The 16,392-nt window shown below is 36.3% G+C and overlaps 1 protein-coding gene across 1 annotated transcript in view; it reads right to left on the bottom strand.

Moving 5' to 3' along the window:
* Positions 1 to 15,332, bottom strand: part of LCP2 (lymphocyte cytosolic protein 2) — a 29,864-nt gene extending 14,532 nt beyond the window's left edge. The window contains exons 1-6 of the mRNA XM_009564514.2: positions 15,009 to 15,332; positions 12,141 to 12,203; positions 8,512 to 8,558; positions 2,897 to 2,962; positions 1,948 to 1,979; positions 1,101 to 1,135 (exon numbers count right to left, since the gene is read on the bottom strand). Of these exons, the coding sequence (XP_009562809.2) occupies positions 1,101 to 1,135; positions 1,948 to 1,979; positions 2,897 to 2,962; positions 8,512 to 8,558; positions 12,141 to 12,203; positions 15,009 to 15,086 (321 nt within the window). The 5' untranslated portion in view covers positions 15,087 to 15,332. The remainder of the gene's footprint in view (positions 1 to 1,100; positions 1,136 to 1,947; positions 1,980 to 2,896; positions 2,963 to 8,511; positions 8,559 to 12,140; positions 12,204 to 15,008) is intronic.
* Positions 15,333 to 16,392: the final 1,060 nt, after the last annotated feature.

Here is a 16,392-nt window from a genome sequence, read left to right as displayed (position 1 = left end):
AACACACTGGAGCAGCAGCTCATGCCTGTTGGTATTCAGTCTTAACTCAGTAGCGTGTACCCTGCAGCCTGCAACACAAATTTCAAACAATTCTTCAGGAAAAAAATGAAGTCTTCTTGATGTGGGTCTTGGTGCCTTCCACAAACCCAAATAGCTTCATACAACATGCAGGACCAAGTCATTGCATGTGTCTTCTGTGCAATCTGCCACGGCTTACAAGACAAAGAATAATCAATCTGTCATTGGTATCTTGGCTGAAAGTTCCATACCAGCTCTGTATTGACAAAAAGCCCATGTGCTCTATAGGCAGTCACGTTTACCTTGTTTGCTCCTAAAAGAGCAGCAAATCTCCTGCACTGGCAGTAGCAATTGTTTTTTAAAAATCCTTCTCAATTTTTTACAAAAAAAAATAGTACTGATCAATATAAGACATCTTCATAAACCTCGACTGTACATCAGTGAGCTTATTCATTTATCTAACTGAGCTGTGTACACTCATCTAATGACTTAGAGCAATGCATTTTCTATATTGAAAGGCAAAAAGGAAATTTTGCATTCTAATTGGCTTCTAAAAACTAGGTTCTTCAACTTATCAACTCTAGAGAATCAAATGGGAAGAATTTGCCATTGAATAACAGCAGCCTTTCCTTTACCACCCACCTCTTTGAAGAGCTTGGAACAGGTATATAAAATTGAGTATATAAACTATATATAATAGTTTATATATATGTATAAATATATATAATAGTTTATATATAAAAATATATAAATATATATAAAAATATATATTTTTTATATATATATATAAAATCTGAATTCAGATAAGGTTCTGCAGAGACCTGGTTGTAGGCTGTGAGTTTCTGCTTGAGCCAGTGGTATAGGACTGCTGTTCTGAAGCTCTGCCTTGCAGTACTCGGGGAAAGCCTGTTCACAGTGGAGAAATTTGTATGCAGCTACTCCAAACATTGATGGTCCTGCTTCTCTTTCTCCTCATCCTAACACCTCCCGCCACTGCTCACTCTATCCACACCGCCTAAAGCAGATAATGCAGGAATTGATAGACCTTACAGAAGAGGTAATCCATTAATCCTGATACTCACAAATGAGGACCAGCTGTCATCATCTTGATTGTATCCTGCGTAAAGAAGCAGAACCACAGGCTGCTTAGCATGTAGAACTTTAAACTATCAAGATATTACTTGACAAAAAGAACACAACACATCCCAGATCAGTTCTGAACAACAATGTCATGGGAATAAGGTCTTTCAAAGGCAGGCAGTCCTTCATGAAAGGTACTACAAGTAACATTCTGATTCAAAACTAAGCGCACAGCTATCCTTGTGTGAAATGATATGCATGCTGTTACTTCAAGTTTGTCCTGCGCTTCCAGTTTAAAATATAATTTGAAATAGAATTCTTTCAGAACAAGCACGGACCTCTTATCCCTCTGTTAAATGCTATTTAACTTTCGTATCAAGAGTTTTATCATTTCAGTAGGACTGGTGAACATGTCCTGCTGAAGCTTTGAGTGCTCAGGGACTATTAAAAAATAATTGCAATATCAATTCAGATCATGGCAGACATCTGGAAGCTTTCCTCTAATATAAGGTTCTGCTAGAGGTAGGGGCAAGGGGAAGAGGTGCTGGATCAGGAATTTATAAGCACTGATACTATGTATGGGGTTAAAGAAAGGCAGGTTAGGGATGCTCATGTAAATGTCTCTGCTTTTCCCTTTCTTCATCTTTTCTATTTTAAAACTATTTTTTATTACTTGTTCTCCTGTAACTATTCTTTATTCTGTTTGTAACTTCTTCATTCTCTTATCTTTTCCTGCTTGTTGTTTTGGGTTCTCCTTGTCCTTTACTCTGCCCTGCAAGAGTTAGCTTGATATTTGAATACTTTTAAGCAATTTTTATTGTTAGAGAGCATATGCCAGCACACACTTACCAGGATTTTCTGGACTTTTTTGTGTTTGGGCCCTGCAGCAAAAATACAAGCAGATAAATTGCTTCCATTCAAAATTCAATTTGCAATGTTTGAAGCATGCTAAACTCTAATGTGAATAAAGGTAATGGTTAGCTTTAGCAGCAGAATGAAGTTTATATAGATGATTTTAACTCTGACCAAAATGCCAAAAACACACTACCTATATTTCACATACAGGATCCTTAATGTATGCTAAACTGTCTTAAAAAAAATTCAAGTCAGTAAGGTTGAGTGTTTAGAAACAAGAGGACTCAGTAAACAAATTTACCAGGGGCCTCGGTTCTGAAAATACAAACTTTCTTTATTAATTCCATTCAAGCTGCTGAAAGTCAAGATCATAAATATTTGTAGTTTTGATAAATATTTTTACAGCTTTCAGTTCCAGTTTTGAACTCTAGTTAATGCAAAAGTGTGGAATCATGTTACCAGATGATGTAAAACCATGTTATTTAGACTAGAATTACTTTTGCACTGTATATTAATATAAATTGTTCTTTTCTCATGCAATAGTTTTGTTCTTTTTTATTGCAAGCATATTATATTAAATGATAGATCATTCAGTATTAAAAAGCATAGCAACATATTGGTCTGTGCCATGCATTACTGGTAATTTATTAATGCAGTAATATAAGCCTAGGCTTTATAGCATTCCTAAATATTAATTTACTCAGGTGGAAAATTGTAAGAAATTTATATGTGACTCGGTTCTGGACATAGCAGAAGTATCTGGGGTGTTCATGGGCTCAAGCTTTGCTGTTCTTAACAGATAACACTAACAAAACAGAGTTTCATTTTATATAGTTTCCAGTCTTCCCTCTGACACAGTTATTATTGTTCAAGTGGAAAACAGTCCAGAAAACATATATATCTAAAAGCTTTTTAAAAGAAAGCTGAATTGTGTTTTACTTACCATTTTGGCAGAAAAGATAGCCTCCCTTCATTTCTGTTTATTTCTTGACTTAATTTACTTACAATTCTATTTAAAAGAAATATAAAACATAGTTTAAAAAATTCTTTGAAACTTGTCAGTCATTTTCTTAGCTGTTTTTCCTCAATATCAACAAAACAAAATTTTATAATTCAGATTTATTGTTTACTATGAAGTGAGAATATCGAATTTATCATCTTATTGCAAAGTTGCACCATAGCATAACCAGTTGAAGACTGGACTTTTTTTACATAGATAGAACCCCACACTGCTGGATCGAGTTTAAAAATAAACACTAAACCCAGCAAGCCTAAGAAGCTTTGGGTGTGGTGGATATCAAAAGCTAGAACATCGCTTTAAATAACGGTTATATTTGTATTATTTTTTTGCTTATATTTGCAAAAGTGTGTCTACTCTATTCTTTGCCTCCTTCCCTCTGCAACCAAGATATCTCTAATCCAGAATCCCTCCAGCAAAGAAGGTGAAAAGGTTGATTTAGTTCCATGTGATAACAATTGCAGGGCAGGACAGAAATATTCATGGAACCTATGAAGACTGTAGCTTCCTGTCTAGAAACATTTTTCCAAGTTGATGTGTTTGTCATCAATCATGCGCAGTTTGTACGTAGCAGTAGGGTGAGTGACAACCAATGAAGTCTTGAGTAAAATTGCAGTCCGGAGCATGTATTTCTGTTGCTAATACATCGCTGGAATCCACAGCCAGCACAGACATCTGGGACAGAGAGATTTTATATTTACTGACTCCCTGAGAGCAACTCTGAGGTGCTAGGACACTCATTACTGAGATTAACAGAATTAAGTCCACAGAGAGCAAGAGAATTCTGCTCTGCTAGTAATGAAGTTTGCCTTTATGATTATTTTGGTTTGAATAAAATTTTTGTCTCAAAGTAAACTTACAATATGTCACAGTTTGATTCTTAATTCTCATCACTTCTCATAAAAGAAAGTCCCACTGAGAAAGCCCGGTGACAACAAATGCAAATTGGTTACGTATTCTTGGATAAAAACATCCCATTTCACTCTTTTTTTATATTATTTAGTTTTACTAGAGATGGAAACTGTGTCTGTTTATCTCGGATTTTAAATTTATTGTTTGTTGGTGCAGAACTCTTTTCCATACACCTTAGATCTGGTCAATCACACTATCTTAGTCTTATAAAATCTTTGTTTATGGCTAGGCAGTTACCAATCTGGTTTGATTTTCTTCTTTGTTTTCTTGTCTTTTTCTGCTACTCAGCAAAAATAATCCTCTAGTTTTTTTTTCTGAATGACCTATTTGTGCATCACTTTCATGTCTAATTGCTTTTCTGGGCTGGGAATTGAGGAAGAGAAGCTTTCAAGCCATCTAATTCTAGAAAAAAAGCCAATAAAAAACACAATTTTTTTTTTTGGATCCTGAAATCTACTAAAAATTTCTCTTATTTTGAATATCCCTTCTCTTGCCCTTGCTAATTTCCAAATGCACATCTCACTGTAATTCAGATTAAAAGATAAATTCAAGGCATAGGTTTGCTCTGTTTGATTATGATTATGAGTGCCAGCCAAGTATCAGATAAGAAGCAATTTCAGATCCTTTTCAGACAGCATGATCATAATGATGAAGATGTATAATTTGAAGTTAGGGATATGTACTCAAGGGTCCAAGCATGAAAATAGAATGGCAGAGGAAGCATATCTTTTGGTTTTCCTCTTTCACAATGGTACTTTCCTGATTTGAAGCCAATATTGTCATACTTGCCCCTTCTGAAATATACACATACACAAACATAAATAATTTAAGAAGGATTACAGCTGTCTAAAATCTGGCATCGTTACCCAAGCAAATGGTATAAAGTAAGAAAGAAAGCCAAGTTATAGGCATAGGACTCATCTGGCTATTTTTTTCCCATGCAATTAACACTCCTCTGCACAAGAAATTTCCTTCTGCTGAAGGTGATAAGAAGGTTGTTGTGTAAATAATAAATCTTATATGAAGCATCAGGAAACGTTCTGGGGTGAACAGGTCACCGCATATACCACTACTTTGGCTGAGAAGTGGATTACAGAACTTGCACATAGCTTGTTCTCTGTAAATGAGGGAGAGGAAAGATCTTTCATAATATTGTCTTTATTTTCAACTGAAGAAATAAAATGATAGTCACTAGTTTTAGAGCTAATACATCTTTTAGTTCCGACTTGTATGGGTATGAATGAGATCTGAGTGTTTGGAAGCTTTCGGGACTAAACCTGGGCCGGCTGCTATGAGGATTTGCACTGGTTTTAGAGGAAAAACTGAAAAGAAGTTGCTCATCTAGGAAAATAATCATTTGCGGCTTAAAACACAGTGTGTAATTGGTACTTCAAGTTTCTTTGCAATGCTCCAAACCTATGGTTTACAGAGGTTATTGGAAGAAAGCAAAGATTAGGATGGTGTGGCTTCACAAGCAATATTATTACAGCAGGTTGGGGCACTGAGCAGCTGAATCTGTAGCCGTGCGAGGAAGGAAGTACCAAAACCACACTGCTTTCTGAGTTGTGGGAGTGGATGATAGGGGAGGATAAGGCAACAGCGCTTGCAGAAAATGTTACTCAGACTTCTCTTTCTACCTCCTCCACCAGATGCTCGGCTTAGAACTGGCAGGAAGTTGAAAAGAAATAAGAACCTACCAACCCCCAAAGCAGTACTCCAAAACTGGCTTTTGTTCACTTAACTGCAGATCTTGTCGTTTCTAGTAGGATCCATTCTACGTGTATTGGGATAAAGGAATTAAGATGGGCAAGAGAGACAGAAAGCAAAGTCCCTAAGGATATATGCATATGCATAGTTGCATATGGAACACCATCAAGTGCACAGTTTGGAATGAAGTCTTTGTTTTGGTCTTTGAGAAAAGTCTGTCGGGCAGATGTAATACTATTATGTTGGCTTCAAAAATGACAGAAATCAGTTATGTTCTAAACCTTCCAACAATCTTTAGCATCTTATCTGAGAGTGACCAAGTGACTTTTCACACCTTCCTCTTACCTAAAGGAAAGAGTGAAAGTGAAGTGATGAGTGAACTGTACTCTGCCTTTTTGCTTTGGGACTTTGTGCCTGAGCTATAGACCTTTAACTCTGCTGTGCACATAAGCAGGAATGAAAGAAAGGCTTCCATGTTAAAACAAAATATAGCATTAAGCAAAGTTAATTTTCCAACATAAGTGCAAGTGGTCTCAGGGCTCCAAAGTGTGACAGCATCATCAATATAAATATTCTGGATGAGAGCAAAAGCTTTACATCTATCAGAGAAGCCCCAAATGGAAGAATAGCTTCAAATTCAATACCTTCAGCTCTTTTAATGGAGAGTTTTAAAGATTTTGTGAGATATTTTAAGTTTCAAAATGGTATTTAATTCCTTCTTTGGTGCTTAAAAATAAGCCAAAAGAAGATTCATGGAGATGAGCACCTGTAACACGGCTGTTGGGAGATTGACTTTCAAAATAATAATTCTGCTAAAAATGACAGAAGGTTGTAGTGGGTTTACGAGTGTCAGGATGTGTTTTCATACTTTGCACGGACAACTGTCACCTACTTAAAATTCTTGTAAAAGTCACAGAATTGTTCCCAAGTAATGACACCGTTATATTTAAAACTTGATCAATAGATTCACTCAAATATATATTTTTAGTTAAACCACCTACCCAGCTCAGGTCTACGTGGATGCAGGCTGTGGTTTGCAAACCCTGTAGAGTTGCAAGTGCTGGGTTCTCTTCTCACAACATGTAGGTTAGCATAATTCTGATAAAGCTACTAGAGAACAATCTGTCTTCTATAAGTACTATTTATTCTTTCCACTGGCCAGTGCTTCCAAGGGTGGTGCTTGCTGTTTACATTAAGTATTTTTACAGAATATGCTCAGATTTTAGCACTGTTTTAAGTATCAGGTAATGAAACTACAATATGTTAATGTGTTTTTCAGCTTCTAGAAAAACTCTTCCTTCTAGGTGAGGTTTGCATTACAATATAATGTGAAAATATGTTATAACAGATGTCAAAAGCAAGCACTTTCTAATTTGGTGAGAGTGTGGACTTTATGAAGCAATCATATTAATGTTAAGAAAACCTGAAAGGATCTTTTACCCATTTTTTTTTTCTGTTATTCTTGTTTTAAAGAGTGTTATTACATGGAGGACCCCACAATGCATGAACATTTTCTGTATGTATTCACAATATTCTATTTAATTTGTTATCTCTTTGTAAATGTCCATAAAGCTGAGAGCAAGGACATTAGTTCCAGAAACTTAACTCTGACTTATTCATTTATTTAGTTTTTCAAGTTGTGTATCAAGCTTCACTCTTTTAAAACATTTTAACATTGACATTTTGACATTTTAAGATGTCAAGGTGAGAAACCCAATAGATCTGACTAGAAAAACCTATTTACTTTTTGTTAGAGCATTACAAGGTAAGTAGACTCTGAAAATCAAATTTTCAAAACATTTTTCAGATATCAATAGATTAGACGAGGATATAGAAGCAACTCAACATTGTGAGACATCATTTTAGCTATTTATCTGTGACTTTGATACCTCTTGTATCTGTTTTTATTAGACCTTCTGCTGACCTCTTTTGACTCATGAATTTGAAAGGAAATTACCAAAAATTCTCACAATTAGAAGTTCAAACAAGGAAAACACAAGGCAATTTTTCCAAAGAACTGTTAAGGAGGGACAAATTATCAGAGAATTAAATGTGTTTTACAGTATTGTAAAATGAGGTTTTCACTCTGGTGTAACGCTGGTCCCTCAGTCTCGGTAACCATAGTTAAATATTTTGTTTAATCTTGGCATCTTATTTTATAGTATTTTGGTCCCCTTATTAACACATCATACACCACCATTCCCTGTTATTGAGACACATATTGTGCGAAAATGTAGATATGATCCTAAGAAACATGAAATGTCCAAGTCGTTCAAATTCAAGCCTTTGCCTGTCTGATCTGAACCGAGGTAGCCTCATGCTGTCATATCCAGCCACCAGCTTACCCGTGAGTGTGTGAATGTGACCAACCACACAGGTGTTTCAAATTTTTTCAGTGTTCTTAGCTTCACCAGAACATCTTACACAAGCTCTGATGCATCACAAAAGGTGAAGCAGACTTTATCTCCCTTAGCAAAAGGTATGTATAGAGAGAGTGAGTGAGGAACTGGGAAATGAGCAACAAAGAAGTGGATATATTGGAACAACTTGAGTTCCTTGGGTTTTTTTACTCCTTACTTTGTTTAAAAGACCATGAAGAACTCTATGAGTCTGATGGTGAGGAACCTTCTACCTTCCAGCTGGTAGATGTGTACCAGAGCAAAAAAAAATCCTGGTTTTCACCATGAAATATTAGAAGCAGCTAATTTCTTTGTTACTCAGATTTGACTTAATGAGATAATTGTTCTTCAACTGCTTGAGCAGTCATGACAGCAATCCTTTTATTTTGGAACAGTCTTTTTCTATCAGTACACTGCAATAACCAAGTCTCTAACTTATCTCTTGCAAATCATTTGCCTGATATTTTCACTGCAGACCAGCCAAGATGATTTTTAATGTTAAATTGTTTTGGCTTTACTTACGGCACTCTGAGTTTGGGAAATTTCTGGATATCATTTTCAGACATGTTCTGAAAAGGAAACACATGGTAGATATAAAAAAATTGTCCATGCAACACTGGAAATTACAGAAGTTTGCATGTTCAAAGTTGTGGCATGAAGTTTCAACTGATAGGAATATAAAGTGTACAGAAAAGTAATGCAAGGTAACAGCCTGATGGGCCCTTGGCTCGTTAGAGAAGCGAACCCATTTTCTTTAAAAACCCTCTCTGTATTTTTTCTGGTTTGCTGGATGTTGGTTTTTCCTTTGTGTTCCTGCCAGTTGTATTAAAATAGTTGGGAGGTTAATAAACATCATCTGTATTTTTTTACACACAAAGGACTCAAACAAAACAATTGGATCTGACTTCAAAGAGAAGCAATTCTGTAGCTACAATGTTTTAACGATAACTTGTTAAAAAGATCTACAAGAAGTAAACTCTTAAACCATCTCTTAACAGATGAGAGCTGGGTAAATTTGGTTGTTTACCAGCAGATGACTTATTCTTCCAGGATTAATGTCAAACTAATAGAAATCTTTGCCAAATTAAAGTTAAGTCATTTGCTTTTCTGGTTTGGGTTCTAATCCAGTTCTATATTGGTGTTGTACCGTCTCATTGACTTACAGGGTAAGGTTAAAATCCACCCCTGCTCTGCTTCTCAAGAGAACTGGAATTAAAATCCTCTTCTGCAGCAGCTTCCTCCTTAGAGATTGTCAGAGATACTTAAGCTAAGCAAGGAAAACAAAAAATTCCAAACCCGTTTTTAAGTCTTCTATATTTTTTCCTGATTTCGTTCTCTTGCTTTCTATGTATTGCTTTTCCCTGTACATTGCCATCCCTTAGCACACTGGAAAACTTATCCTTTAAGTATTTATTATTAAAGAAGTCTTCAGACACTATAATTTGTCTCAGTGGGTGGTGGCAAACAATTAACAAAGAGCTACATCCTGGTAACATTCCGTGCTATTGAGGATGGGTGTGAGCTCACCAGACCATGCATGGTCTGCTTGGAATCATCAGCACTAGCATTTTTCTTGGCCATTTAGGAATTCTGCTTCTCACAGTAAATATAAAAGAACAGAATATTTCAAACGTTTTTTAAACATTTGCAGTTTCAAATAAATGCACAATGAAATGTCCTTTATAAAGCTGTATTCCTGGTAGGGAATATCATAGATTCTGATTTTATGCTATTTTACTTCACATCATTTTATCACAGCTAAAACATCTGGTATTTAGGGGACTTCAGAAGCTAGGTATGTTGAATTCCTTCATGTTTGCTTGGTGAAATCAGGCCAAATTGTTCATGACTGCAAAGTTTCAGGGTAAAACTGTAAATTTTAAAATAGAGCACCACATACTGGAGTAGAATTTTGTGCTAAGAACCTTATCTGTAAAATCACATGTACCAGCAGAGATGTAGTTGGGAAAGTCCTTGGATTTCAGAGCAGTCTTGGCTGCTTAACAAAAATCTTTCTAGAAACTAGGATTGGGGAGGGGGGAAGTGTTTCTTCCCCCTTCAACCATAATACAGTGATTAGATGGTGGACTACTCCAGAGCTGAGATTTGTAAGTCATAAGACCTTCAGTGATCCTCCTGTAGACAGCTGACCCCTCTCTTCTTCTGTCATATGCAGCTCCAAGTTTAGGACAGATTAATACATTACGAAAACTCTGGAGAATTGTTTTGCTTAGTTAATCAGAAACTTCACAAACTGTCTTTGGAACAGGGATGATAGTTTGGTTCTTTCTGCCTTTCTTACAATAAGAAGCTTCTAATCACGCTTCAGCGCACAATGCTATCAATGATTTCTACGACAGAACAAATCCTATCCAGTACTAGTTTGCCTCCGGTAGTGCTCGTAGGAGTAAAACACAGAAAATATATACTCCCTTGATAGGAATATTCTGCAGGATTTAAGGAAGAATTGTATTTTTTTTCTATAAACTTGATAAGCTTCTTTCTGGAATGCTATTCTGGTGATAAACCTGACAAATATTATGCATTTAAAGTCTCAAAGAAGGACCGAGTTGCTGTTTAGAATATTGGAGAATTTTATCAGAAAATTACATGGAATCCCCCTGGTTTTATTCCACTACATCTCAGCTGGACTCTCATCGTGGAAAACAGCACATACAGAAATGTGACTTTGAAACTATCTGATCAAGAAGACAGCTTTATTTTTGCAGTCAGATTTACCATACAGATATGACAATAGATAAAATACCTGCAGACTCTCAGTCTTAACAGTTTTTTCTGTGTGAATTGGATTTGGCAGTTTCCAATAACTTACAAAATGTGAAAAGATGTTTCTTAGAAAAAACATTCATAACGAGAAGTAATTTTTTTTTTTCCAAGATTGCATTGTACTCTAGAATATTCCGCTCAGTCTCTTTTTGTTGTGCTGTTTAACAGGTGAACTTTTTTTGCATTATACAATTGAAAAGTAGGCCAAAACCTTTTAAAAAAAAAAGTCTCAGCATACATGAGCAGCTGCTTGCCTTCTTAATAGAAAAGCAGCCTTTGAATCCACTGGGATGCGTCTGAAGGAATGCTGCACTCCGAGCTATGCGTCTACAGAAATCATCAAAATTCACACAAATCGCCTAAGAATCGCAGTTATTGCTCTTGTTGTTTGTACCTCACAGGCTTCCAGAATTTCATAACATAGTGCTTGAGCACTAAGGAGACTCTCTTAGGGTTAGTAGGCTGAACCCTATGACGTACATCTGAATAATTCTGACTCTGCCCAGGAGGAGGGAGGTGCAACACCCCCTTACTACAAAAGGTGTTTGAAAATTTTCCTGTGGTGTTTCAATGAAATGTCAAAAATCTTGATATATTGGAACAAATAAATAAAAAATAAGAAATCTTTTGAAGCAGTATACATAGATTTCTCCTCTGTAAATAATTATAGAGATGATCGCTTTTGGGGAAAATAGAACAGGTAATATTTGGAAATAAAATAAAACAGAAGCAAATTGGAGCAATAACAAAAGCCCCAGCACATCTTCATGGATGTACATCTAAGGCCTGAAACCAGCAGCTATGTCAATGGAAGTTGTCAGCTTTTCTATATTTAAGCCAAGTTGTTGGTTAAGCCTGGAGGAATGTTGATTTAAACTTTGGGACTTTGCTTACTGGTTTTGATGCTCTTAAAGTTCATTGATTTTGCGTACTTCCACAGAAGAAATCTAATTTACCTACAGAGGCATGAAATAGTGATTACACTAGATGGCAAATCATTCTGACCAGGTCTTCTTTATGAAGAAGGGACAATTAATAAATGTGTCTTTTCTGTAGTTAGTGCTTGAAAACAAGCACTTCCTATAAAGGAATAGATAAATTCAAGACAAGATTGTGGGTTTATAACTTCCCTATCAGTTTAAAAAATAGAATGTGTGCATATTAAACAACATGCTTGAGTTCCCAGTATTTCATATTAAAGCAAGATACCTGGCTGATTTTACCAAAGGTATTTAATTCTGGTATTATAACTCAGTAACCATCTGCGAGGTAAGAACTTTGCATTTGCCAATGCAAAGTAAGGAGGAGTCAATTCAATCACCTGATGGGAATTTTACAGGAAAGAAACTTCCAAGTCTACTTACCAAAAACCTTTGTCCATTTATGCTGTGCTTTCTCACCACTTTCTCACAGTCCTTATACTTTAACTGTCATGGAAAAAAAGATGATTATTGCACCTGTGATTACAAGCATGGATGAAGACAACTAAGACATGACCGGCTTTGAGTTGATTCCTCAAGTTACAGTTTTGTATGCGAGAACCTGTTGAAATGGCTCATTTTGTTCTGTAAACATGGATTTTATAATATGTTTATAACATTTTATAAACATATATAAACGTGTTATTCGTTATGTTTAAAAATGTGGGAACAGAATGGCTCTCATCCTGCCTGAAACTTTAGTGACAGTTTTGCAGTTGATGATCCTGGATTGCTGGGATAATTCCTCTAAAGCAGAAACATCTTAAAGGGAGCATTATGTCCTTTGTTAGTCCCATTCTATTTAGCAGTTTTAAGGAGTAATCTTGTAGCTTGGTGTCATTTGAGACCAGGTCCTGAAAACATCTGAACAGCTGAGAGAATATTTTTAGGAGACACCTTCAGTTACTCATATGCAGAAACAGACCTAACTCTGGTAAATATTTCAGACTACAGATCAAGATTTTTGTGCAGACTGTAAATTAAAGGCTCTTTCATATACTGAGTGCTATGGTGGCATTAACAGCACAAGTCTAGATGCAGCAGTTAGCAACTGCTCTACTTGGTAGAGCATATCGCTTTGCCTGGGACCTGGCCTCATTCCTAAAGTAATAGATGAGAAATATTCTATAGCTATTAAAAATAACCCACAGGATATTACAAAGATGAACATCTTTGCTTTTTCTAAAAAAAAAAAAAGTTGAAATCTTTAGAAGTTCTTTTAAAGTTTGGAGTTTATTGGTCTTTCCCTATTTTGAATGCATGTTTTAAATTAAAGTGGGTTTGAGATAACACACTTAATAGTAATAACATCTGTTTTTATTCTAAGTATGAAGAATTCTTATTTGACAGAAACTGAGGACTTTATTCAAGCCAAGAATGCATTCTATTAATGTTACATAAATTACTGATGTGTGTACTGGCTGAACTTTGCTAATAAGAAGGTGTAAGCTAACAATCAATTGACTAAACTCTTACCACTGCCTTATGTTAAGATCAATCACTTCAGGTGAGAGAAGATTTGAATGTGATTGTCCTTTGAAAATCATCCCACAATTACCTCACAGATTAGGAGGAAAAAAAGAAGTTGCTTATCCCTCTTGGAATGAAATGCTGGACTTTGAACATATGGCTGCAGGTAAAATATATTAGTCAGATGTAAACAAAGATTCCTAAGGTATAACATTTGACCCTTTAACGACATGTGTGAGGGAAATTGCAGGAGTTTCTGTGGGGAGGAGATCTGGTCACTGGCAGCAGTTGCCCAGAGCTGCTTCACTCAGGCTGACAGTACTTTTTACACAGATTTCTTGGCTGACTTTAAGCAACTTTTCCCCTGATTCACCTCTCCAAAAGTGGAATGCACAGATTATCAGTCCTGGAGGGCTTCTGGATCAGTAGAGGGAGGGTACTAAAAACTGAATGTAACCTGGCCATTTAGTTATGATAGAATTTACAGTTAACGCTTCTGTCACAGTTAAGTATGTCATTATCAACTCTCTCAGGAAGCCATTTCCCTTGTTAGTCTCTTGGAAATAGCAATCCAAACCACCATACACCAGTGTTTTAATGTTTTTCATATTTGTCTGAAGTTGCCTGTTGATAATGATCTCCTCTGTTCCATCTCCAATTCTTCGTTTCACTTTCCTGTGCCACTAACCCCTGCACCCTAAAATTAGAGGTTTTCAAGTGTTTGACAGTTTCACTTCTCTGGAGATTTGATAGACATAGATTTTGTGTTTGATCTGCTTGTCTTTATTAGCTAGTTTTACATCCTAGCATCAAACTTGCCTCAATTACCCAAAGAAAATTCTCACCGAGTTATAGGAGCCATTGGAACAAACTTTGCATGATTTCAAAATGAAGCCCAAACTGTTCCGGGTTTCACAATCCAGCCCGACAGCTCACTTGAAAATCAACCAGCATTGCTGGCATTGCTCGAAAATCTTCACAGATCTTCTGACTTATCTGAATGTTAAATTCTAAGCTGACAGTTTAGGACTTTAGGAGAAACATGTTCAGTTGCAAGGGAGATGGAGCAGGCACCATCTCTAATGTGAATTCTAAAATAAGCAGTTTACAGAAAACACAGAAAAAATGAAATTTCAGTAAAATTGGCAATTATAAAGGTGCCAACATCACTGTGCGGAGGACAGACATTAATGGCGAATTCCTTTTGAAGTATTTCTTCAGCGTGGAAACTCTTGCATTGTAAAACGAAATTTATAGATTGTCACAAGTGAAAAAGATGTCAAAAGAACCAGAATTTCTTAGTTAGTCAGAAAGGTAATGCCAGAAAAATTACCAGTGACGGAAAAGAAGAGGTAGCTAGTAATCTTGAGCCATGAGTTATGCCAAAGAAGTTTTAGAATAGGAAAATCAAACTAAAAGACTAAAGCTTTTTCCAACTGTGTCTCAAAAAAATCAGCATCTGTATATCTACAACGGTTAAGTTCCTGGCTTTACACATTAATGTCTTCTACAGCTGTTCATATATGTTATATCAACTCTTGTTGTAGTAGAGCATACATTTTCTCTAAAAAACAATGAGTTTTTCATATATCTAATTTAAAACACACTTTCAAGACTCAGTTGTAGATTTCACTGGACAGTTTAGCTCAGCTTCTTAATTGTCAGTGGTTTCGCTCTTAGTTTTGCAGCTTTCCCCATTATAAAAATATGCAAATTTAGCACACACATTCTTACAGTAGTTTGCTCCTCCATCACACAAAGACAAAACACAGTTAAACTTACGGTTCTAAAATATTCTGCTAAGTCATCTGGGTTCCACGTAACCACGTCCGAACGGTAGGGTATGTTTCGCAAATCCATTTTAAGTTCTCTCTGTCAGGCAGTTAGAGAGCGTTCATAACAGAACTATCGATGAAACAGCCATCTATTCCCTGTGTGTGACCAGCTCCAGTGTCCCCAGTAATTCCTCGCCTAAACAGTTTCCTCTGTTTAAGTCTTCCTTTTTCAAATTCAGAACCACGGTGTTAGGACATCCAAGAGAGATACTGCTTCCTCTAACGCAAAATGGTCTCTTCTCAGAAAAGCTGTCAGCTACTCAGTCTTACCACTTCCTTTGTCGGAATATAAATAAGTAAACAAGGAAGCACAGCAAGTTTGAAAATGTTCTGACTGTGATGTATATGTAAACTCCTACGGAGCTGATTTGCTTGTAAGTGCACGCATAAATATTTGTATATTTGCACACTCTGTACAGTATAAAAATATTGGCATATTTGCCGCATAGACGTTGTTCACCACTTCTGTGCAAGTCTAGCCCACACAAGACCCCCCCAAACCAAGAAAATATTAACTTAAGAGAAACTTCTTCAGCTTACCTCACTACCTGAAGTGTTGTATTGACTTTCTTTGTACTATAATAAAAGGTTTTTATTGGAGTGGTACATAAGGCAGTATCCATGGATGAGGGATGGAATTACAGTCAGCGTTCCTTCAAATAAGGAGTTACTATTTGTCACTGAATATAAAAGATGGACAAGCTTAGATGAACAAATACTACACTGGCATTGTGTCACTTTTCAGTGTGTTCAGAGTTTTTCAGAGTGTTCCATTTTTCAGCCATCTCTGATGAGGATTTTTGTGTCTGAAAAACAATGTACAGCACATTAATGTTACTACAGGGACATGGCACACTGCGTATGTCGTATAGGGCCAATTCACACACCATCCTATCAGTAGGTCCCTTTGGTGAAACTACATTTAGTTGCGCTGGTATGAATCCTTGGGGTCACTCTTCACATCTACTCCAGAAGACTGTACAAAAGATGTGGGGTTCTTGTGAGCTTCCTATATTAACAAGAATAGATTCATAGTTCTGAAGCACTGGAAAGTTTCTCTTTTGTATAATGAAACGTGTCGCTCTCACTACTTCTAATTATAGAAGACCTTCTGACCTTGGGTCTGTAATTCACAAGGGCAGTGCATACAGGTACGTGTCTTTGAGATCATATCTATATGTCTGTATAGTATTATATATAAGAGGTTTCCATGTGAAATTCACTGTCTGATTTAAGTAGCTTATTTTTTCTAGAGAAATTTTGGTAAACATTGGCAGCGTGGCTTTTAAAACTCTCTAAAACTAAACTGCTGCTGCAGCTGCTCTAAAGTG

This window comes from Cuculus canorus, chromosome 14 (genome assembly GCF_017976375.1).
Source record: "Cuculus canorus isolate bCucCan1 chromosome 14, bCucCan1.pri, whole genome shotgun sequence".
Taxonomy (NCBI): domain Eukaryota; kingdom Metazoa; phylum Chordata; class Aves; order Cuculiformes; family Cuculidae; genus Cuculus; species Cuculus canorus.
Note: the sequence above shows the minus strand (reverse complement) of the source record. Positions and strands in the feature narration are given on the sequence as shown.